The sequence below is a fragment of the Trachurus japonicus genome, chromosome 9 (genome assembly GCF_045865225.1).
Source record: "Trachurus japonicus isolate A0001 chromosome 9, Traja_1.0".
Lineage (NCBI taxonomy): Eukaryota > Metazoa > Chordata > Actinopteri > Carangiformes > Carangidae > Trachurus > Trachurus japonicus.
Window position 1 is genome coordinate 2,105,902 of NC_140915.1, and position 23,998 is coordinate 2,129,899.

The 23,998-nt window shown below is 45.9% G+C and overlaps 1 protein-coding gene across 2 annotated transcripts; it reads left to right on the forward strand.

The window, feature by feature from the left end:
- The first annotated feature begins 1,865 nt into the window (after window positions 1-1,865).
- On the forward strand, window positions 1,866-23,318 carry LOC146980485 (serine/threonine-protein kinase Chk2-like). Of its 2 annotated transcripts, XM_085785692.1 has the most exons (13): window positions 1,866-2,181; window positions 8,922-9,046; window positions 10,419-10,551; window positions 10,692-10,782; window positions 12,588-12,684; window positions 12,804-12,857; window positions 14,521-14,585; window positions 14,668-14,767; window positions 16,719-16,805; window positions 16,925-17,088; window positions 20,287-20,402; window positions 21,944-22,029; window positions 23,026-23,318. In XM_085785692.1, exons 1-13 carry the CDS (start codon window positions 1,875-1,877, stop codon window positions 23,299-23,301), a joined length of 1,701 nt encoding a protein of 566 aa, XP_085641818.1. In that variant the 5' UTR covers window positions 1,866-1,874; the 3' UTR covers window positions 23,302-23,318. The 2 variants fall into 2 exon arrangements, with proteins under 2 accessions (XP_085641818.1, XP_085641819.1); XM_085785693.1 differs by lacking the exon at window positions 23,026-23,318 and having other exon boundaries at window positions 21,949-22,022.
- Window positions 23,319-23,998: the final 680 nt, after the last annotated feature.

Sequence of the window (23,998 nt, forward strand, 5' to 3'; positions counted from 1 at the left end):
CAGCACTTCTCTCCTTCCCTTTCATATTAATACATTTTATTTGGAGGCGTCTTCAAGTCACCCGAGGTCACCTGACAAAGAAGGAGTGGAAGCATAAAAGATCATAGTAGCAATAAAAACTAAACAAACTAAACATCCAGATAAAAGCCAGTACAGCAGAGAGTCTGGATTATAGGGAGTGTTTTCACCCTCTCCCTCCCTCCCTCCCCACATCCATTTCATCCCCTTTTACTTCCTTTACTTCCCTCCCTCCCTCATCCTCTCTTCCTTCACCCTGTCGTCTCTCATCTTCTCCTCTTGCAAAACTAAAAACCTGTGCATGTAGCACCTGTAGACTGTAAAAACAAGAGAGAAAAAAAAGTACAAAAACCAGAAATCTTGTGCATTTACACGTAGTACTTGTACAGTACAAAGACAAACAGAAATCTTGTGCATTTAGTACTTGTATACAGTAAACCTACGTAAAAATATAGAAATGAGAAGTGCATCACTGGCTCAGGCCACAGGACTTCATCCTCAACTGGTTTTATATGAAGAGTTCATTTGCAAAAGCAGATAAATGCCATTTAAAAAAAAAGAGCTGATGCTTTTGAATGATTCTTTACAGAGTGTTGTTTTCAATAAAGCTTTATTTGTTTGAGTTACGTCTCATCTCCTTGGTCAAAGCCACTCAACTTTGGTTTGACTGATGTCACCTGGTGTAAATAATAATGAAACATTTTCAAATATTAAAAAAAAAAAAAAACAGAGTTATCTGCTTTTGCAAATGAACTCTTCATATGTTCCCTCACGTCATTGGACACAAGTGTGATCAGTTTAGAGTTGTTGTGTTCAACCTGTGCTTTAGTTGTGTTAGACTTTTGCCCCCTGTGCTCAGCATTATGCAACACAGCTGCATCACAATGAAAATGTGTTGGTGAGTTGTTAAAGTCTAAACAGGTGAAAAGTGACTGGTTCCATCAGTGGTTCAGTGTTTCAGCAACTGAGAAAAACTGTAATTCAGAGGAGGAAACATGAGATTAAACTCTGTGTTGTGTGTTTGTTACAGATCATAGATAGTATACAGTAGTACTGACTAGATGCTGCAGCTCTACTGAGTGGAATACGTCAACGCGGCGGCCATCTTGGTCAGGGGGAAGCCGTGTCTACTTCCTGTTAGAGGTCTATCAACCATTAACATCACCACAACTCACTGGATATTCAACCCATTCTCAAGCTGTTTGGTTTATTATAAATGTCAGACACATATTTATGATACAACAACAATTTTTTTTTTCTTTGTAAAATTTTTCGCCCGAAGTCTGCTGAGATAGGCTCTAGCTCACCTGTGACCCTAGTGCAGGATGAGCGGTATAGAAAATGAATGAATGAATGAATGAAAATGTTTTCATTTCATGCATAAACACACTGAAACATGTTCTCCAGGGTCTGACTGGTCTGACTGCTGCTCAGGCGTTTATATGTCTATGGTCAGAAACCCCTCACCAAGATGGCCGCCGTGTTGACGTACGCTGAGAAGCAGAAGGCGCCGTCTAGTCAGTATATGTATCTATGGTTACAGATGATCTGACACGTTTTTTATTTAACCTTTATTTATCCAGGCAGGCAAATTAAGAACAAAATTCTCCAAGTGCAGCCTGAAGGGGGAGGGGGAGGGGGAGGGGGAGGGGAGTGCTACAACTCTACGCACTTTTCACTATGTAAGGTTGTATGCTCCAACGGAATTTCATTGTTATTTATGGCAATGACAAATAAATGATGATTGATTGATTGAAAAGTGAAAACAAGGTTATATAAATTACACTTAAAAATTCAATATGATATAATCCAATACAATAAAACCTGTTGTTGTGTCTCATCTGCAGAAGCACAGGATGTCTGAAGAAGCTCCACAGAAGGGGGACCAGTCCTGTCCCCAGTCTGCAGGGTCCACCCAGTCCACCCAGTCCACCCAGTCCCTGTCCCAGACCCAGACCCAGACCCAGTCCCAGACCCAGTCCCAGCCCGGGTCCAGCTCGTCCAGCGGGCCCACCTCGGCCAGCCAGTCCTCCAGCGGTTCTGGTTCTGGGACCCTGAGCAGCTTGGACACGCTGCCCGTCACGCTGCCGTCCGTCCCCGAGGAGCCGGAGCCTCAGCCCTGGGGCCGGCTGCTGCCCATGGCCCGGGGCTTCAGGAGCCACGGTGAGGACCGGACCGGACCGGACCGGACCGGTGTCGGTACCAGATGTGTCGGGTTGCTGTATTTTTTTTCGTAGGATAGGTCCGGGAAAGTCCCGCCTTTCCCGCCTCTGATTGGCTAGATGGGCTCCATTTTCAACTCTGATTGGCTAGAAGGGCTCTCGCCTGATTGGTTGTTTGTTTTGGCTGTGAAACGGCTGTGAAACGCAGGCTGTCGGTAAAGTGTGATAAGTGCCTCTAGATCTACCAGGACTCTCTCTACTCATCTGGCCTGTCTAGCCTCTACCTGGTCTTTTTACTAAACTTAACCAACTCCTTTCATCATTGTCTAAACCCAACCAATGGCACAATTACACTTCTCTCAAACTCAAAATGTAAACTAAACTTGGAATATAAATTTAAAAACTACATTTTTCGGAATGTGAAACCAGCGGGGATCGAACTCGGAATCACCACACCGCAGGCGAAAACACAAACCGCTACGTACGCCATGGCGTCTGGTCACATCTTCAGTTGGTGTGTATTTTAGTTCACTGCAGTACTGTTGTGAGATGACGTTTCACGGCCAAATCAAACAACCAATCGGAGGAGAGCTCATCCAGCCAATCAGAGGCGGGGGAGGCGGGACTTTCCCGGACCTATCCTACGAAAAAAAATATTGCGTCCGGGTCGCGACTGGCGATGACGTGGCACATGAGCTGTGTCCCAATTCAGGGGCTGCAGCCTTCGGAGGACCCAGCCTATGCGGTCTCCGGAGGCAACGGCTTCGGAGGCTCCTCCGGGGGCCGCATCAACGGTCGGTAAATGGGACGGTCTAGCCTTCAGAGCATTTCCTGATCCGAACGTAAACAACGGCCGAACGTTAAACATTTAAAAGTGGCGCTTGCAACGGCTCTACCGCTCCTCCGCCCCTCACTTTTTTTTTTTTTTTTTTTTTTTTTTTTAAGAAGTAGAATCAATACAAGGGCAGTTATCATTATAGTACAGCGGCTAAGCATGAAAATTGTGCACTTTTTGAAAGAAACATGAAACTTCTACCATAGTTAGTTTATGCCATGAGGTTTATTTTAAGATCGGGAGGGAAGTCAGATTTGACCTCTGAGGCCCGGGAGAGGTCAAATCCAAGATGGCCGCCAATAATATTCAAAAATGCCTATCGCTGGAACCAAACACGGTAGAAAAACACTTAAGGTGTCATTTCCCACTAATGTTTGGGTGCCCATTCTGTTGGTGATACCTTTGAGACCAATAGAATTCAAAAAAATGCATTTAGATCAATGTGGAGGTCAAATAATGCAGACATAGGGAGGTGAACAGTGCAAAAAGGTAGTTTATTTCCAAAATAATAGCCTAACAGTGATGATGATGTTAATAATGATGATAATAGTGCCAATAATAATAATCATTATCATAATAAGTTCTTTTTTTTAACTGATTTATTATTAACTCATTGGCTGCCAGCCATTTTCAGAGCAGAGAGCTGCATACTGCCAGCCGTTTTAGAGCATTTTTTACAGACCCTTTCAAGACCCACAGAATATTGTGTTCATGTAAACATGTAAACACCAAAACTACCAAGATTAAGAGTAGACTCTCTTCTTTCGTTAGGAAAAAAAAGTTTGTTTCTACCTTTTTCCATTCTTTAGTAAACGGCAGTAGAACGTTGGCTGGTTTCGCCAAAAACACCTGTTTTTGACCAAAACACCTGTTTTTGACCAAAACACATTCAAGAAAATGCATTTATGTAAAGGTGCAAATCTGCAATTTAATAATACTGTCGCCCTCCTCTTTCCGCGGAGAGAGGGGTGGTGTCCGACGCTGTGTGGAAGCATTGCGAAGGCCCATGGAGGGGAGTTGACACAATGTGCTTTCGCCCAGTACTCTGAATTAGAGTTCTCAATTTCAACCCAAACCCGAGTAAGGCCGATGGGTCGGGTTGGTTTGGCACGAGATGCTGTGTATATCTCCAAAAAACCACAATGTTTTTGTGGCCGAAATTGAATCAGTTTCACCTGCTGATAAGGTGCTGCTGCGTCACCAGCACCATCTGCTCTCGCTGCAAAGAAAGCATTTCACTTTTTTAGTTTAGTTTTCTTTTTTTTTGTTGGGCTGGGCTGGGTTTGGCCAGACAACTAATGCTGGTGTATCGAGCTCTGTCGGGTCCGGGCTTAAAACCCACGGGCCGAGTCAGGTCGGGTTGTAATTTTCAGGCCCGTTGAGAACTCTACTTTGAATGTCAAAGTGAAGAAATTTAATGAAGTGCAGGTAAATGGAGGGAGTAACTATTGGCACTTTTCCACTACACAGTCACGGCACGGCTCAGTAAAGGTGCTTTTCCATTACAGCTGAGTTCTCTAGTTCTTCCTCAGCAGGGGTGGGGGGATCGCAAGGCCACACTGTTTCTCTCTCTATTTTCGATCTTCTCGTCAGCTCCAAACTCACTTGTCTGTTCCTCGATTACGGACCACAGCGTGGTTTTCCACACAGCATCATTTAACTCGGGTGAAGGAATAACAACGGTCTCGGTACAGATGAATTCTCATGTCGGACATCGCGCTCACGACTCTTCCAGTGACAACGCTCTGCCCAATCAGTGGAAGGCAGTCGGCTGACGTCACGTTTTAGGTATGGCCGTTCCAGGATTGAGGACTACGGCCCTCTCCAGGAGCCAAGCTGGTCCTCAAAGGGATGAGGGACGGCCGCAAGGGTGGCTGGTGCCCTGAGGGGACCTCTACACGACGCTGGCTGGCCCTCTATAACGGGAACCCTGCCTGGCTGCATCCCACCGGCTGGCGGTCAGCTGGGGGCAGTTTGGGCTCGTAATGATTATAGAAGGTGGCGGACCAGCTGCTGATGCAGAAATGGGTCCGTATGGGCTGTATCATGTCGTAGTACTCACGATGGCGCCTGACGTGCAGGTAAACACGGAAAGCCGTATGACCCAGTAGCCAAATGCCTCGTCATCGAATTAGTGACACACATGAATGGATGAACGAGATTCCCACTGTCCCTACCTACTATCTAGCGAAACCCCCTGACAACCGGGTTTTGATTACAGCGAGTAGAGCCGTTGGTGACAGGGTTGGCGCGTGGCCGGATGGTTGTCCGCCGGTCCTCTCCAATCTCGCACCGCATGTTTGTGGAGAACCTGGTGCTAAATCACTTGCAGACGACCTGATTCTGGGTCAGGGTACGTAGCAGAGCAGCTCCCTCGCTGCGATTTCTTGAAAGTCAGCCCATGATCCAAGCTTTTGTCGGTCTGAGGGTGTGGGCCCCCAGTTGGCAGTCCCCTCATCCCTCACCGGTGGACCAGGGGCACGGTGGCAGCCCTCAGTCAGGCAAGGATAGAGGAGGAGGAGCACCAAGTGGACCGGAGCCTGAGAGCCAGGGAGAGAGTAACAAGCGGCTGTGGTGTACTAGTGCCACGAACAGAGCCGAGAGACAGTGTCTCTTTAACTCATTGGCTGCCATTGATGTCTATAGACATATTGTTTCTGTTGTATATTAACTTCAAAGTCACTGTTCTGCTTGACATGTTTCTTTCCACAAAAAGCTTGTTTTCTCAGTGTTCTGGTCAAAAACAGGTGTTTTTGGTGAAACCAGCCAATGTTCTACTGCCGTTTACTAAAGAATGGAAAAAGGTAGAAACAAACTTTTTTTCCTAATGAAAGAAGAGAGTCTATTCTTTCTCTTGGTAGTTTTGGTGTTTACATGTTTACATGAACACAATATTCTGTGGGTCTTGAAAGATCTGTAAAAAATGCTCTAAAACGGCTGGCAGCCAATGAGTTAATAATAAATCAGTTAAAAAAAAGAACTTATTATGATAATGATTATTATTATTGGCACTATTATCATCATTATTAACATCATCATCACTGTTAGGCTATTATTTTGGAAATAAACTACCTTTTTGCACCGTTCACCTCCCTATGTCTGCATTATTTGACCTCCACATTGATCTAAATGCATTTTCTTGAATTCTATTGGTCTCAAAGGTATCACCAACAGAATGGGCACCCAAAAGGTAGTGGGAAATGACACCTTAAGTGTTTTTCTACTGTGTTTGGTTCCAGCGATAGGCATTTTTGAATATTATTGGCGGCCATCTTGGATTTGACCTCTCCCGGACCTCAGAGGTCAAATCTGACTTCCCTCCCGATCTTAAAATAAACCTCATGGTATAAACTAACTATGGTAGAAGTTTCATGTTTCTTTCAAAAAGTGCACAATTCCCCTTGATTTGAGGGCTTAACCGCTGTACTATTAATATACTAATAAACAAACCATTGAACAGCAGCCAGGGGGGGTAGGCTATTGAATAGAGAATAAAGAGAGCACAAGTAATGTGTTTTCATAGCTTTCTTATTAAAAGTTGTCACACACACCTCCGCTCCTCACCTGTGCAGCCAGAGCAGAGCAGAGCAGAGCTCAGCAGCGGGCAGCCACACCTCCGAGCCGGCCACAGAGCCGGGTTACCATGGCTACAGCACAGAGCCGGGTTACCGTGGCTACAGCACAGAGCTGCTCCGTTCGATAGCTAACGGCTAGGTTGCTAATAACAACAACGGTGCAGCAAAGCATCTTGGGATACGGGAGGCCGCGAAGGATAGTAGCGGTGCATCCTCCGAATGCAGGGGAAAGGAGGACGCATTTGGAGGCTGCATTTGGAGGACCCTTCGAATTTAGACGAATTGGGACCAGACAGCCTTCGCGCAGCGCTGTGACGTAATCGGCCTTCAAATCCACCCTCCGAAGGATGCAGCCCCTGAATTGGGACACAGCTGTTGTGATTGGTCGTGGTGGTGTAATGCAGTTACTTGGATGCTAGCGCAGATGTTAGCTCCGTTAGTCTCTTTTCCCCGTAGTAAATACTGGACTCATCTGTCACAGACACATCTCTTCTCTTCTCAACAGTCTGACACCAAAATGGCAACTTTCAGACGGACAATGGGCTCTATGCACAGCTCCACTACTTCCTGAAATAAGCCAGCTCCTTCATTTCCTGTCTCACATTATTGGACCAACTGATGAATCCAGGTGAGTCTGACCATTGTGACGACCCAGTCACACCTGGATTCATCAGTTGGTCCAATAATGTAAGACAGGAAATGAAGGAGCTGGCTTATTATTTCAGGAAGTAGTGGAGCTGTGCATAAAGCCCATTCAGGAGAAGATGAACCTGTCTCTGGCTCAACAACACACTCTCGCCAGATTTGGCTCAGATCTCCATGGCAACGTCGAACAAACATTAGCTAACGCCCGTCTGCGCTGATCACAGTATTTGAATCATTTTCGTCACTGTTAGTTGTGTAAATGTTTAATGTTTTATCATTAGAAAATATAAATAGCTCACTGTCGTCTACCTACAACTTTTATACGACCAATCACGATGCGCCACGTCATCGCCAGTCACCGCCCCGGACACATCTGGTACCGACACCGGTACCAGACCAGACTGGTGCTGGAGGAGGAGTTGTGTTGACTGTGTGTTGTGTGTTGTGTGTTGTGTGTTGTGTGTTGTGTGTCTGTGTGTAGACTGCCTAGAGGACCAGTACCTGTGGTGACTGTGTGTTGTGTGTCTGTGTGTAGACTGCCTAGAGGAGCAGTACCTGTGTGTTGTGTGTTGTGTGTTGTGTGTTGTGTGTTGTGTGTCTGTGTGTAGACTGCCTAGAGGACCAGTACCTGTGGTGACTGTGTGTTGTGTGTCTGTGTGTAGACTGTCTAGAGGACCAGTACCTGTGTTGACTGTGTGTTGTGTGTTGTGTGTCTGTGTGTAGACTGCCTAGAGGACCAGTACCTGTGTTGACTGTGTGTTGTGTGTTGTGTGTCTGTGTGTAGACTGTCTAGAGGACCAGTACCTGTGTGTTGTGTGTGTTGTGTGTCTGTGTGTAGACTGTCTAGAGGACCAGTACCTGTGTTGACTGTGTGTTGTGTGTTGTGTGTCTGTGTGTAGACTGTCTAGAGGACCAGTACCTGTGGTGACTGTGTGTTGTGTGTCTGTGTGTAGACTGCCTAGAGGACCAGTACCTGTGTGTTGTGTGTTGTGTGTTGTGTGTTGTGTGTCTGTGTGTAGACTGTCTAGAGGACCAGTACCTGTGGTGACTGTGTGTTGTGTGTTGTGTGTCTGTGTGTAGACTGCCTAGAGGACCAGTACCTGTGTGTTGTGTGTTGTGTGTTGTGTGTTGTGTGTCTGTGTGTAGACTGTCTAGAGGACCAGTACCTGTGGTGACTGTGTGTTGTGTGTTGTGTGTCTGTGTGTAGACTGCCTAGAGGACCAGTACCTGTGTTGACTGTGTGTTGTGTGTTGTGTGTCTGTGTGTAGACTGTCTAGAGGACCAGTACCTGTGGTGACTGTGTGTTGTGTGTCTGTGTGTAGACTGTCTAGAGGACCAGTACCTGTGTTGACTGTGTGTTGTGTGTTGTGTGTCTGTGTGTAGACTGTCTAGAGGACCAGTACCTGTGGTGACTGTGTGTTGTGTGTCTGTGTGTAGACTGCCTAGAGGACCAGTACCTGTGTGTTGTGTGTTGTGTGTTGTGTGTTGTGTGTCTGTGTGTAGACTGTCTAGAGGACCAGTACCTGTGGTGACTGTGTGTTGTGTGTTGTGTGTCTGTGTGTAGACTGTCTAGAGGACCAGTACCTGTGGTGACTGTGTGTTGTGTGTCTGTGTGTAGACTGCCTAGAGGACCAGTACCTGTGGTGACTGTGTGTTGTGTGTTGTGTGTTGTGTGTCTGTGTGTAGACTGCCTAGAGGACCAGTACCTGTTTGGACGAGACTCTAAGTGCAGCTACGTCCTGGATGATCCTGACGACCGAGGATCCAAGAAGTTCAGGATCTACAGCAAGAAGCACTTCAGGATCTTCAGGGTGAGACAGACAGACATGCTACATGCTACTGCTACTGCTACATGCTACATGCTACTGTGACATGCTACATGCTACATGCTACTGCTACTGCTACTGCTACATGCTACATGCTACTGCTACATGCTACCGCTACATGCTACATAGTATTACTGATACATGCTACATGCTACCGATACATGCTACTGATAACATGCTACTGCTACATGCTACTAATAACATGCTACATGCTACTGCTACATGCTACTGCTACATGCTACATGCTACTGCTACATGCTACCGCTACATGCTACATAGTATTACTGATACATGCTACATGCTACCGATACATGCTACTGATAACATGCTACCGCTACATGCTACTAATAACATGCTACTGCTACATGCTACTAATAACATGCTACATGCTACTGCTACATGCTACTGCTACATGCTACATGCTACTCATACATACTACTGATACATGCTACCGCTACATGCTACTAATAACATGCTACTGCTACATGCTACTAATAACATGCTACATGCTACTGCTACATGCTACTGCTACATGCTACATGCTACTCATACATACTACTGATACATGCTACCGCTACATGCTACTAATAACATGCTACTGCTACATGCTACTAATAACATGCTACATGCTACTGCTACATGCTACATGCTACTCATACATACTACTGATACATGCTACCGCTACATGCTACTAATAACATGCTACTGCTACATGCTACTAATAACATGCTACTGCTACATGCTACTGCTACATGCTACATGCTACTCATACATACTACTGATACATGCTACCGCTACATGCTACTAATAACATGCTACTGCTACATGCTACTAATAACATGCTACTGCTACATGCTACATGCTACTAATAACATGCTACATGCTACTCATACATGCTACATGCTACCGCTACATGCTACATACTACATATTACTGCTACATGCTACCGATACATGTTACAAGCTACTGATGCATATTACTGCTACCGCTACATGCTATTGATGCACGGTATATGTTACTGATGCATGTTACTGCTACATGCTACTGCTACATGCTACTGCTACATTCTACTGCTACAGTTTGGTGATTACAGTGATTGGACAGTCCACTGTGGCAGGAAACTGTCTGACCTGTGACCTGTCTGTCTGTCTCTCTACCTATCTGTCTGACCTTTGACCTGTCTCTCTGTCTGTCTCTCTACCTGTCTGTCTGACCTTTGACCTGTCTGTCTACCTGTCTGTCTGTCTGTCTCTCTACCTATCTGTCTGACCTGTGACCTGTCTGTCTGTCTGTCTGTCTGTCTGTCTGACCTCTGACCTGTCTGACCTGTCTGTCTCTCTACCTGTCTGTCTGTCAGGAGGGCAGTGAGGTGTTTGTGGAGGACTTGAGCAACAACGGGACGTTTGTTGACGGGAACCTGATCGGTAAAAACAAGAAGCTTCCTCTGGTCAACAACGCCGTCCTCTCATTGGCCGAGCAGCGCAACAAAGGTCAGAGGCACGACTCAGGTTCAGCGCTCGGCACCGTGGGGGGGGGCAAACACACCGTGGGGGGGACAAACACACCGTGGGGGGGACAAACACACCGTGGGGGGACAGACACCTCACCTTGTCTCTGTCTTCGTCTCCAGTCTTCGTCTTCATCGACCTGATGTCTGACGACCAGTCCAGTTTACCTAAAGAGCTTCAGGAGAAATACATGCTGACTCGCCGCATCGGCACGTGAGTCTGAACCTCCACACGCTGTCATGTCACTTCCTGTATGAAGGTAGATGTGTGTCTATTCAAAAAAAGTTGCTTTGACCAAAACAGATTAAAAAATCAATCAAAGAAAAAAATGTTTGAATTCAAAAAATTATTTGAGACCCAAAATATTGCATTTGAACACTTTTTTTCTTTGATTGAAATTGACCCTTCGCCAACTCCTCCCACAAATGGCTATTGTCCAATCCTACGTTAGCAACCGTAACTATAGGCCTGGCAAGCTTTCCGCAGTGAGTCATTACCTTTACTTTTGTGGACACATTTTGAGACTAGGACGAAAAACATTTGTTTGTAGAGAAGGATGTTGTTGCTGCTACGACGGCAGCAGCAATATAGATGTTCAGATACGAGCCGACTTTTTTTTCGACTTGAGCAAGTGTAAATATGGGGATAACCATATGTTCACCTCCGAAATGACAGCTGTACTTTTAGGGCTTTTACCTGGGCTGTTAGGGCTTTTACCTGGGCTGTTAGGGCTTTTACCTGGGCTGTTAGGTCTTTTACCTGGGCTTTTAGGCGAGGGATCCTCCAGGCAGGGACTGCTTTCACTGACTGATACAGCGGTGGGAGAAAACAAAACAGCAGCCAAAGCTGTATGTGGTTCCTTATCGCCCAAAAACTTTTAGTTTGACAACGTTTCATGACCAGTGAGATGAGCTAAGTCTTGGTGGGTTGATAGACGGTAAAATGACCGGTCCTTACTGCTGCTCTGTACATTGTCCAGTCGTGTCGTTGAACAGATGTTTTATCCTCCTGCGCGAGTCACGTCACTGAAAACTCTGAATGATCTTTGTGACTTCTTCTCTCTATTATCTCAGAACAGTTTATCCAGAAATTTTCTGATATTTCCTTTGAAATCGATACCAAATACTGCCAGGAGCATGGCTGGGAGTGAAAGCTTGCCCGGCGTAGCAACAGTAACCAAGGGGGCGGGGCTTACGCGAAGGGTCAATTGTTCGTTTTCTTTTGTTGATTGAAGTGAATGTTTTTTTTAGTTGAAAATACTTTTATTTGGTTGAAGTGAAGACATGTTGTTTGACCTGTTGCCCTCAGGAAGACGCTACAGGTGCATCAAGTCAAAAACAAATAGATTCAAGAACAGTTTCTTTCCCACAGCCATTGTCACTCTGAACGCACACAGACACACCCCGGACTATAACCTCAACATATATTGCAACATACCTACTACCTCAATGTACTGTGCAATAATACATAACTCACTGTGCAATATACTGTGCATATAATTTATTTTTATCTATTTATTTTTATACTATTGAAGTGTTTTTATATTGTATTTTTATGGTATTGCTTGTTTTGCACTGAAGGGGGGGGGGGGCTCTAATGTCATTATACCGCGAGTATAATGACAAATAAAGGCATTCTGATTCTGATGTCCTACCTATAATACGGCCCAAAGACAAAACAGATTACTTCAATCAAAAAAAATATATTTTCAATCAAATAATAACTCACCTCAAACAAAAAAAAACTTTTCAATCAAAGAAAAAAAGTGTTAAAATGCAATTTTTTTGGGTCTCAAATATTTTTTTTGCGTTCAAACACTTTTTTTTTCTTAAATGAGAATGTTGTAGTTTTTTTTTGAGTGAAAATAATTTTTAAATAAAAGTTTATTTGTGTGGATTGTGGAAGTAACTTTTTTTTTGAATAATAAAGACACAAATCTACCTTCATATTCCTGTTCCCTACAACTCAGCGAGTGTGTGTGTGTGTGTGTCTGTGTGTGTCCGTGTGTGTGTGTCCAGGGGGGTGTGTGGGGAGGTCAGACTGGCCTTTGAGAGATCCACCTGTAGGAAATGTGCAGTCAAGATCATCAACAAAAGCAACTTCAAATCGGAAGGGGTGAGTCTGCTGTCTGCTCTCTGATTGGCTGAGAATGTCCTCTTATAACCAATTATAGGTGGTGATGTCACCGTGTCACCTGTGTGTGTGTGTGTGTGTGTGTTTTTGTCCAATCACAGACGGCAACGAAAAACGCTAAGACGGAGATAGACATCCTCCAGATAGTGGACCATGTGAGTGACACAAACACCATGAACAGCCAACAAAGCCAGGCTAAGCTAAGCTAAGCTAACTCCATCTCCACTGATATACACTATGATCAATGACTGTATTGATTTTGGAGACAATGAGTTTCTTTTCCTTTCCACTGTGCGTGCAGTAACAAGGGAGATAGAGCCGTATCGCCGTAATTAGCTTAGCTCAAACGCTGGAAGTGTATAGGTAGTGTTAGCCTGCCTCCACCTAAAGTCGCTAATTAGCTTAGCTCAAACACTGGAAGTGTATAGGTAGTGTTAGCCTGCCTCCCCCTAAAGTCGCTAATTAGCTTAGCTCAAACACTGGAAGTGTATGGGTAGTGTTAGCCTGCCTCCACCTAAAGTCACTAATTAGCTTAGCTCAAACACTGGAAGTGTATGGGTAGTGTTAGCCTGCCTCCTACCTGAGCTGAAATCAGCAGTCAGAAGCTGATTTCATTTTAGCTCTAAACTCTGTAAATATATCACTTTATCCACATTTCAAACATGTTTAGGTGAGAAAGTAGCCGTTTAGATCAGCAGTGTGTCGTTAATTTGTCTAAATACCAGCTGTTTGCAATTTTGTTGTGACGAATTCGGCGCTACTCAAGCTAGCCGTTGTGACCAACGCACTTCCGGTTACTTTCACAAAATAAAACACCTGTTGCCCTTTACATACAGAAAACCATGAGGATAGAATTTGTGCTTTTACTTTGAAATAGGAAGCTAACCTACCCTCGATGTAGCTAGCTTGAACCAAAATAAAGCGTCTTTGCTTCAACCCTCCGTTTTGACCGATCTCATCCCGTTAGCGGCATTTGACCCTCAAGCTCCGCTCTTCCACCATCACCAGCATCACTTTCACCGGTCAAAACATCCCCCTCTCCACTTCTGTCACCAACCTAGGTGTCAAAATTGATCCACAACTCACTTTTGACACCCATATCAAACATCTTTGCAAAACATCATTCTATCACCTCAGGAACATCGCCAAACTCCGTCCAACTCTCACCCTGGCTGATGCGGAGAAGCTCGTCCACGCCTTTGTCTCCTCCAGGCTGGACTATTGTAACGCACTCCTCATCGGGATCTCTGGCAGGAGCTTACAGAGACTGCAATACATCCAGAACAGCGCTGCCAGGATCCTGATGAGGGTGCGCAAATACGATCACATCACCCCCATCCTCAAAACTCTCCACTGGCTCCCTGTCCCACTCAGAATTGAGTACAAGGTCTCTCTCCTCACCCACCAGTGCATCCATGGACATGCCCCCCAATACCTCAAAGAACTCCTCACCCCCCACCCCACCACACGCACCCTCCGATCCGCTAATTCAAACACCCTCAAAACCCCGAGAACCAAGCTCCGCACTATGGGTGACCGGGCCTTCTGCTCTGCAGCTCCAAGGCTGTGGAACGCCCTCCCAGACCACCTGAGGGCCCCACAGACCACTGATGCTTTTAAACGAAACCTGAAGACCTATTTATTCAGGAAAGCTTTTTGCTAAATTTTAGTATTAACTTGTGTCCCTTTTTAAATTAAGCTTGTACTGTAGCACTTTGAGATTGCCTAAATGTAAAGTGCATTACAAATAAAATTTATTATTATTATTATTATTATTATTATTATTAATCCTGCTTCTTGTCTCCTGTGTCTCCTCAGCCCTGTCTGATCAGGACTGACGACTTCTATCAGACAGAGGACAGCTACTACATCGTGTTGGAGCTGTGAGTAAACATCTGTCCACATCTGTCAGACCAAGGTGAAGGTTGTTGTTGTTTATAACGATGTTGTTGTTGTTGTTGACAGGATGGAGGGGGGGGAACTGTTCCAGAGAGTCAAGACTCAGCAGCAGCTGGACGAGTCTGTGGCCAAACTCTATTTCTATCAGATGCTGCGAGCTGTCCAGGTGAGCTCTGATTAGCTAGGATCAACTAGGATTAGCTAATCCAGGATGATTGGAAAAGTCAGGTTTGACTCATCAGTGAATCCTGGAATAATCTGCTGCACCTTGGTTCATCAGGACGACTGTTAGCTTTACTGTTAGCCTGTTAATCCGACTGTTAGCCCAACTGTTAGTCTGACTGTTAGCTTTACTGTTAGCCTGTTAGTCTGACTGTTAGCCTGTTAGTCCGGCCGTTAGCCTGACTGTTAGCCCGACTGTTATTAGTCCAACTGTTAATCCGACTGTTAGCCCAACTGTTAGTCTGACTGTTAGCCTGTTAGTCCGGCCGTTAGCCTGACTGTTAGTCCAACTGTTAGCCCGACTGTTATTAGTCCAACTGTTAGTTTGACTGTTAGCTTTACTGTTAGCCTGACTGTTAGTCCGACTGTTAGCTTTACTGTTAGCCTGACTGTTAGCCTTTTAGTCCAGCCGTTAGCCTGACTGTTATTCTGACTGTTAGCCTGACTGTTAGTCCGACTGTTAGCCGGACCGTTAGCCGGAACGTTAGTCCGACTGTTAGCCCGACCGTTAGTCCGACTGTTAGTCTGACTGTTACGGGGTGTTCCCACCAAACGCGATGAACGCGATTGAATCGCGCGTCAAATGAAATCGCGTCGCGCTAGACGCTCCAGTTTTGACGCTGGTTCAATATGCAAAAAACGCCTCGTCGCGGCATCGCGTCGCGCGACGAGCCCGCCCAAACAACAACATTTCTCCCACTATTTCATTCTCTGGCTGAGATAACCACCGTCGCTGCACTGTTCCTGTCCCTGTAGATGGGACAGGAACAGTGGTGTGGGTCTCTGGCTGCAGGAGGAGGAGGAGGAGACAGCTCCGTGAACTACTGTGTGACTGACCGCCTGTTGAGTGCTTTGGGACGGGGCGGCCGGCTCGCAGCGCCCGCTGGTTGAAAACAGCAGTGATAACGGGCTTTCAGGTCCGAATCTCCAAACCGGAAAAGCAACAGTGAAGAGCTGTGGCTTTGCAGCAGCTAATGGGGATCTGAATAATAAACTAATCTAAACCAGAAAACTTCTAATATTGTCAATAGACTCGCTCTGACTAAACTGCCAAGGGAACACCAGTACGTCCGTACGTCAGCACGTCGGTGACGATCTCGAAGCTGATAGGCTGTCGCGGCGCGTCTTCACGCGAATTCGCCGCAAAAGTTCAATTATTTGAACTCGAGCGATGAAGCGTCATCGCGCCGGGCGACGCGATGGAGGCGATTTTTCGCGGCCAACGCGTCCATCGCGTCGCGCTATCGCGTCCATCGCATCGCCCGGCGCGATGACGCGACTAATCGCGTGTTTGCATTGACTTTACATGTAATCTCGACGCGCGATGAAGCGTCATCGCGTTTGGTGGGAACACCCCGTTAGCCTGTTAGTCTGACTGTTAGCCTGACGGTTAGCTTGTTAGTCTGACTGTTAGCCTGACGGTTAGCCTGTTAGTCTGACTGTTAGCTTTACTGTTAGCCTGTTAATCTGACTGTTAGCCCGACTGTTAGCCCAACTGTGAGCCCAACTGTTAGTCTGACTGTTAGCTTTACTGTTAGCCCGACTGTTAGCCTGTTAGTCCGACTGTTAGCCTGACTGTTAGCCTGTTAGTCTGACTGTTAGCCTGACTGTTATTCCGACTGTTAGCCTGTTAGCCTGACTGGTGGTCAGGGGGTTAGCCCGACTGTTAGCCTGACTGTTAGCCTGTTAGCCTGACTGGTGGTCAGGGGGTTAGCCCGACTGTTAGCCTGACTGTTAGCCTGTTAGCCTGACTGGTGGTCAGGGGGTTAGCCCGACTGTTATTCCGACTGTTAGCCTGTTAGTCTGACTGTGACTGTTATCCAGAACATCTTGGTTTAATGTGAAGAGAGAAGACATGAACGTGTGTGTGTGTGTGTGTGTGTGTGTGTGTGTAGTATCTGCACAGTAAAGGGATCATCCACCGGGACCTGAAACCAGAGAACATCCTGCTGTCCTCACACGACGACATCTGTCTCATCAAGGTACACACACACACACACACACACACACACACACACACACACACACACACACACACACACAGTGGTTGTAGAGTTACTTAAGCAGCTCTGCTCAACATCCAGGTGTGTGTGTCTCTCAGGTGACGGACTTCAACCAGTCCCGTATCCTGGAGGAGGCCGTGCTGATGAAGACGTTGTGTGGGACTCCGTCGTACCTGGCCCCGGAGGTCTTCACCCACGGCTCCACCTCCGGCTACGGCCTCGCGGTGGACGCATGGAGCCTGGGAGTCCTGCTCTTCGTCTGGTAGGAGATGCACCTGTACTACACCTCTACTACACCTCTACAACACCTGTACAACACCTCTACAACACCACCTGTACAACACCTCTACAACACCATCTGTTTCTCTTTTTTGTTCAGCCCCAGTGTGTAACTTATTATGAGCAAAAAGCAAATGTGACCTGATCCAGCAAAATGAGTCACAGTGACCCAAATTTTTCAAAATTGAGATTTTGGTATCAATGGAAAGATGAGAAAATAAGCTTTAAAACGATACCCTAGTCAAAGTCATACATTGGATAGTTTTTAAGATATGGCCATTTTAATTGTGGTCTTCCACTCACTGCTTTCCATTGAAAACCTGAGAAAATTGCGTTCAAACAATTTAGAGCGTCTCTGGTTTAAAGCCTTCCGTGAATCTGGCATCTGTTACGTACCAGGTGATTACACGTACCGATAATATAATACATCCATAACACGTACCTTGTAGAGGCACCGTTCAATGACCCTCGGAAGGCAGAATGGAACTATCCAGATGCTGTTTACATCTCATCTCTATCACAAACGCTTCAGAAGATATTTCATGTTTTGTAAAACATCTGCGTTCAGCGTTAGCATCGATGCTACATTCGGTTTAGCATCGATGCTACGCTTGGTTTAGCATCGATGCTAACGCTCGGTTTAGCATCTGGTCCCGTACTACGTGATTACACGTGGCTACCCTTGTTGTCTTAAATGCACCATTCAAGGCCCATCGGAAAGCAGAGAATCTCAGGATTCAGATGCAGTTTACAGCTCGTCCCTCTCAGGTTCAGAAGTTATTTAGCCTTATGTTGTGCTCCTCTAGAGGGTTAAAAGTTGTAAGTCAACTTTAATCGTCATTTACGTGCCTTTCCTCAATTATCTGGATTATGAAACTTTTCTTTGAAATTAGCAAAAAAAAATTGTTTTGATTTTCCTCGTTTTCCATGTTATCAGCTGATTATCTAAAAATAGAATGTTGCGACTTCCGACTCATTTCGCCAGAGCGGGTCACAAACCTGTCTTTCATAAATCCGTATTTCCCTGAAGGTGAATCACAGCTGCTACAAATGAAAGCTTTCTGGTTCCTTAGAATGAGTTGTTACAAGTCGTTACAAATACAGAAGTGGGCGACGCACCGAACCGAGGCGGCCATGTTGCATCGTGACCGTAGGTAACCACGGAAACGGCCTGTTAAAACTGTCACCACTGTGTAGTGTGAGGAAGGACGGAGGCACTGGTGTTGCATTCAGGTGCAGTCAGGCAGACGGCCGTCGGCAAACCAACCGGATGTCATTTTACTCCACCAGAGAAAGACGGTAAAACAATACCACATCACCATGACAACATGTTGTCAGACCACTTGTTTATCCTGTTACATGCAGCGTCTGTTGTCTGTCTGACGTCTGCCCCATTTCACCTGAATGCAACATCAAGAATACGTTCAGATATGCAACCGCACCGCTAGATGGGGGAGGCATTCCTACGTACTGTACCTTTAACTGTATCCCCTGTCCCCCTCTCTTCAGCCTGGGGGGCATTCCTACGTACTATACCTTTAACTGTATCCCCTGTCCCCTCTCTCTCAGCCTGGGGGGCATTCCTACGTACTGTACCTTTAACTGTATCCCCTGTCCCCCTCTCTTCAGCCTGGGGGGCATTCCTACGTACTGTACCTTTAACTGTATCCCCTGTCCCCCTCTCTTCAGCCTGGGGGGCATTCCTACGTACTGTACCTTTAACTCTATCCCCTGTCCCCTCTTTTCAGCCTGGGGGGCATTCCTACGTACTGTATCTTTAACTGTACCCCCTGTCCCCCTCTCTTCAGCCTGGGGGGCATTCCTACGTACTGTACCTTTAACTCTACCCCCTGTCCCCCTCTCTTCAGCCTGGGGGGGCATTCCTACGTACTGTACCTTTAACTCTACCCCCTGTCCCCCTCTCTTCAGCCTGGGGGGCATTCCTACGTACTGTACCTTTAACTCTACCCCCTGTCCCCCTCTCTTCAGCCTGGGGGGCATTCCTACGTACTGTACCTTTAACTCTACCCCCTGTCCCCCTCTCTTCAGCCTGGGGGGCATTCCTACGTACTGTACCTTTAACTCTACCCCCTGTCCCCCTCTCTTCAGCCTGGGGGGCATTCCTACGTACTGTACCTTTAACTCTACCCCCTGTCCCCCTCTCTTCAGCCTGGGGGGCATTCCTACGTACTGTACCTTTAACTCTACCCCCTGTCCCCCTCTCTTCAGCCTGGGGGGCATTCCTACGTACTGTATCTTTAACTCTACCCCCTGTCCCCCTCTCTTCAGCCTGGGGGGCATTCCTACGTACTGTACCTTTAACTCTACCCCCTGTCCCCCTCTCTTCAGCCTGGGGGGCATTCCTACGTACTGTACCTTTAACTCTACCCCCTGTCCCCTCTCTTCAGCCTGGGGGGCATTCCTACGTACTGTACCTTTAACTCTACCCCCTGTCCCCCTCTCTTCAGCCTGGGGGGCATTCCTACGTACTGTACCTTTAACTCTACCCCCTGTCCCCTCTCTTCAGCCTGGGGGGCATTCCTACGTACTGTACCTTTAACTCTACCCCCTGTCCCCCTCTCTTCAGCCTGGGGGGCATTCCTACGTACTGTACCTTTAACTCTACCCCCTGTCCCCTCTCTTCAGCCTGGGGGGCATTCCTACGTACTGTACCTTTAACTCTACCCCCTGTCCCCCTCTCTTCAGCCTGGGGGGCATTCCTACGTACTGTACCTTTAACTCTACCCCCTGTCCCCTCTCTTCAGCCTGGGGGGCATTCCTACGTACTGTACCTTTAACTCTACCCCCTGTCCCCCTCTCTTCAGCCTGGGGGGCATTCCTACGTACTGTACCTTTAACTCTACCCCCTGTCCCCTCTCTTCAGCCTGGGGGGCATTCCTACGTACTGTACCTTTAACTCTACCCCCTGTCCCCCTCTCTTCAGCCTGGGGGGCATTCCTACGTACTGTACCTTTAACTCTACCCCCTGTCCCCTCTCTTCAGCCTGGGGGGCATTCCTACGTACTGTACCTTTAACTCTACCCCCTGTCCCCCTCTCTTCAGCCTGGGGGGCATTCCTACGTACTGTACCTTTAACTCTACCCCCTGTCCCCTCTCTTCAGCCTGGGGGGCATTCCTACGTACTGTACCTTTAACTCTACCCCCTGTCCCCTCTCTTCAGCCTGGGGGGCTACCCACCCTTCCATGAGACGTTTGGTCACCAGTCGATCACAGATCAGATCATCAGAGGAGAGTTCACCATGGTCCCGTCCAAGTGGAAACGTGTCTCAGACCAAGGTACTGCAGTAATACTGTAATACTGCTGTAATAATACTGTAATACTGCTGTAATACTACTGTAGTACTGCAGTATTACAGCTGTAGTACTGTAATATTGCTGTAATAACACTGTAATACTAGTGTTTGTATGTCTGCCTGTTTTGGAGCCCAAACTAATGACAATTTCTGTCCTTGCGATAGACAATGAAGTTTTTTGAATTGAATACAGCTGTAATACTACTGTAGTACTGCTGTAATACTACTGTAGTACTGCAGTATAGACCGAATCTCCTTGTTGTTTACATTCTACTTCCTGGTAGAAAACCAGCTGTAATGTGAATGAGATCAATAGTAACGAACGAGAGTTTAGCTATATATCATATTTTTCAGGCCCTATCACCGTTTAGACAAATCTGAAATGATTGAAGAAACATTACTATTTCTGTGTGTTTTGTGTTGCTATGTGTTGTATTTATTCAGTTTGGGGGAATCACAGTGTCTAGAAAGCATCAGTGGCTCAGCTGACAGGGACAGCTAACGGTAGCTAAGCTAACGGTAGCTAAGCTAACAGCAGCAGCTAAGCTAACAGCAGGACGTCAGCTGTTAAAACCAAGGCGGTGGATGGGACTACACGCAGGGTTAGCTCACAGTCGGCCATATTGGAATGGACAACTGTCTCTGACTCTGGCTGCAGTTACAGTGCAGTAGATAGGTGATCCAGTCATCTGCACTAAAAAAACGATTCATAACTCTGTGAAAAATAAATCAGTATGTAGCTATTACTTTAACTATTTGCATAATGTCACTATAATGTTACTTTTACAAAAAAAAAAATACGTTATTAAAATTATCTATGATTCTAAATATGCTGCATCATAACTGCATAAACGTTCATAAAAATCAAACCGTTTTGAAATCGGACAAAAACTGAGCAAGTTATGGTCATTATAGCAGAACATGCACCATAGGGTTAATGCTCTGAGGGAGAGAGTTGACCTTACCAAGATGGCCGCCGTACTGGCTACGCTTTGTCATTGGGAAACAGCTGCGGGTGAGTCATCTAGTTCTTATATATATCTATGGTTAAAACCCTCCCGTTGTGGGACACCACATGAAACTACTCCAGTTAGCTCAGTCATGTTGGAACTCAGATATCCGCTGGAGAAAATATTTTTTCATGGAGCGTTTATTGAGTCACTGAGTTATTAAAGTTAAACAGGTAGCTAACCGTTAGCCCGGCTAATCTATGATAACCATGACTAATTACAAAAACGTGCACACAGAAATAGTAATGTTTGTCCAGTCATTGGTTTTATAAACTTTACAAACATCAGATTAGTCTAAACGGTGATATAGTGACATGAAAAATGAGATAAATATAGTGAAACTCTCGTCCGTCACTATTGTTCTCATGCTGGTTTTCTACCAGGAAGTAGTTGTAGACAAGGCAATTCGTCTTATTACAGCTGTAGTACTGTAATACAGCTGTAATAATACTGTAGTACTACTGTAATACTGTAATACTGTGTGTGTGTGTGTGTGTGTGTGTGTGTGTGTCAGCGAAGGACGTGGTGAGGAAGCTGCTGGTGGTCGACCCGGCGGCGAGGATGACGATAGATGAAGCTCTGCATCACCCCTGGTTACAGGTAAGTGACTCACCTGTTGCCTAGCGACACGACGCTGCCCAGCGGCATCATGGGAAGTGTAGGATCCAGAGTTTGAGCCTGACGGTACCCGATCCGAACCCGGAACACCATCCGCTCCAGGCGCTTCACTTCCCCCCTTCTTTTAGTTTACGGCGACACCGCGGATATGCACGAAAACAGAGACGTTCTTTGTGACGTTTTGTTCTGTTTTTTGGTGCGTGTGGATGAACTGAAGAAATAAATAAAAAGAAATTATAAAAAAAAGAGAAAAAAAAACAATACTCAAGTGTTTTATGTCTAAATATTAGAACCTCCGCTGTAAGCACACTGAGGCCAGTTTGTCCTAGAACACTGTAGAAAGAAATAATTTAGGACAAATGCTGGAAATTTGAGGTCTGCTTTTTGAAACATGTCCAATCCCTTGTGAAAACACTCCTTCAGTCATGAGAATGAACTGTTTTGGTGCTTGAAATAGGATATGAATACAGTAATAGATACGTGTAGAAAACAAGTCTAAAATGACATTTTGTAAGATTGCTTTTTGAGCACAAATGTTGTCATTCTGTCGTTCTATTTTCACCAAATGTCTCAAATGTGAGATAAAAGAAGCTGAATATTGACTTCACATTACATATAAAGCTCATAGCTGCACGTGCAGACCTCAGGATGTTTAAATGACTTGATGAACCCCGGTACCTTTCTGATCATGTGGCCCCCCACCTAACGGCTGTGGCCCTAAACAACCACATAGAGGGTTTATGCCAGGGGCCGGGCCTGGCTACAGCGACTTTTAGCTGCTCTATCGCTAGGCTAGCAGTTAGCATAGCTGCTAGGCTAGCAGTTAGCATAGCTGCTAGCCTAGCAGTTAGCATAGCTGCTAGCCTAGCAGTTAGCATAGCTGCTAGGCTAGCAGTTAGCATAGCAGCGTCTGGAACGGATGTTGTTCCGGGTACGGATCGGGATCGGGAACTGACTGAGCTGTTTGTGTCTGTGAAGGACCCAGGGATGAAAAAAACTGCTGAACAGTTGATGTTCCCTGATGGAGAAGCTGCTGCTGCCGCGGCAACGGACCCAAAACCTGCTGCTGCTGCCGCGGTAACGGACCCAAAACCTGCTGCTGCTGCTGCCACGGTAACGGAGCCAGAAGCTGCTGCTGCTGCTGCCACGGTAACGGGCTCGTCCAGGAGGAAGCGAGGGAGGGAGGAAGAGGAAAAGGAGGAAGAGGAGCATCCGGCCAAACGCAGCCAAGCCCCGCCCCCTGCCCCGCTGTAGCCGACCAATCAGAGAGAGCCGTTCCTCAGGTCACATGATCACTACTGAGACTCTGTAAATAATAAACATGTTTTCTAATAATAAAGGTTTTTATATTTTTCAGTTTGTTGCTTTGTGACTTTAACACAAACTCGGGTACAGACAGACGCCGTCTCCATGACGACGCATCACCTCGCCTGTAGAAACTGACTCAGGGTATCCGCCGGGTCTTGAAAAGTATTAATTTTCCCAAAATTGATTTATCACCTTTTAAGACCCTTAAAAAGTATTAAAAAGTCTTTTCACGACTTTATAAAGTCTTATATTGAAGGTATTTTTCTGAATTAGCCGTCCAAGAGTTTGAGTTGTAAAAAACATTGTGAAAGTGTGAATTTATTTGTTTTATAAAAAAACAAAGATGAACCGGTACATGAAAAAGAAAAGAAGATTGTTGTTTTTGTTTTTTTGAGAGTTGAGCAATGTTTTTTTTGATAAACTTTGCCTTTGATTTATTATCCCAGCTTTTTTTTTTTATTCTGTAGCATCATAGTGGTCTATAGTCTTTATCACAACTAAAACTGTTCAGTTAAGTTAAAAGTGTCACTGATATAAATGGTCACAGCTTGAAGCGGCGCTGAGGTGTTAAAAAATGTTGAGAAGGTCTTGAAAAAGTCTTCAAAAGGTTTTAGAATTAACTTCCAGATTCCTGTATACAGCC

Bases quoted from the DNA above. Each gene is read 5' to 3' on its own strand.
- LOC146980485 (XM_085785692.1), top strand. From the start codon at position 1,875: ATGTCTGAAGAAGCTCCACAGAAGGGGGACCAGTCCTGTCCCCAGTCT. The intron at 16,806-16,924 runs GTACACACACAC...TGTGTCTCTCAG, and splicing joins ACGACATCTGTCTCATCAAG to GTGACGGACTTCAACCAGTC. The intron at 20,403-21,943 runs GTACTGCAGTAA...TGTGTGTGTCAG, and splicing joins GAAACGTGTCTCAGACCAAG to CGAAGGACGTGGTGAGGAAG.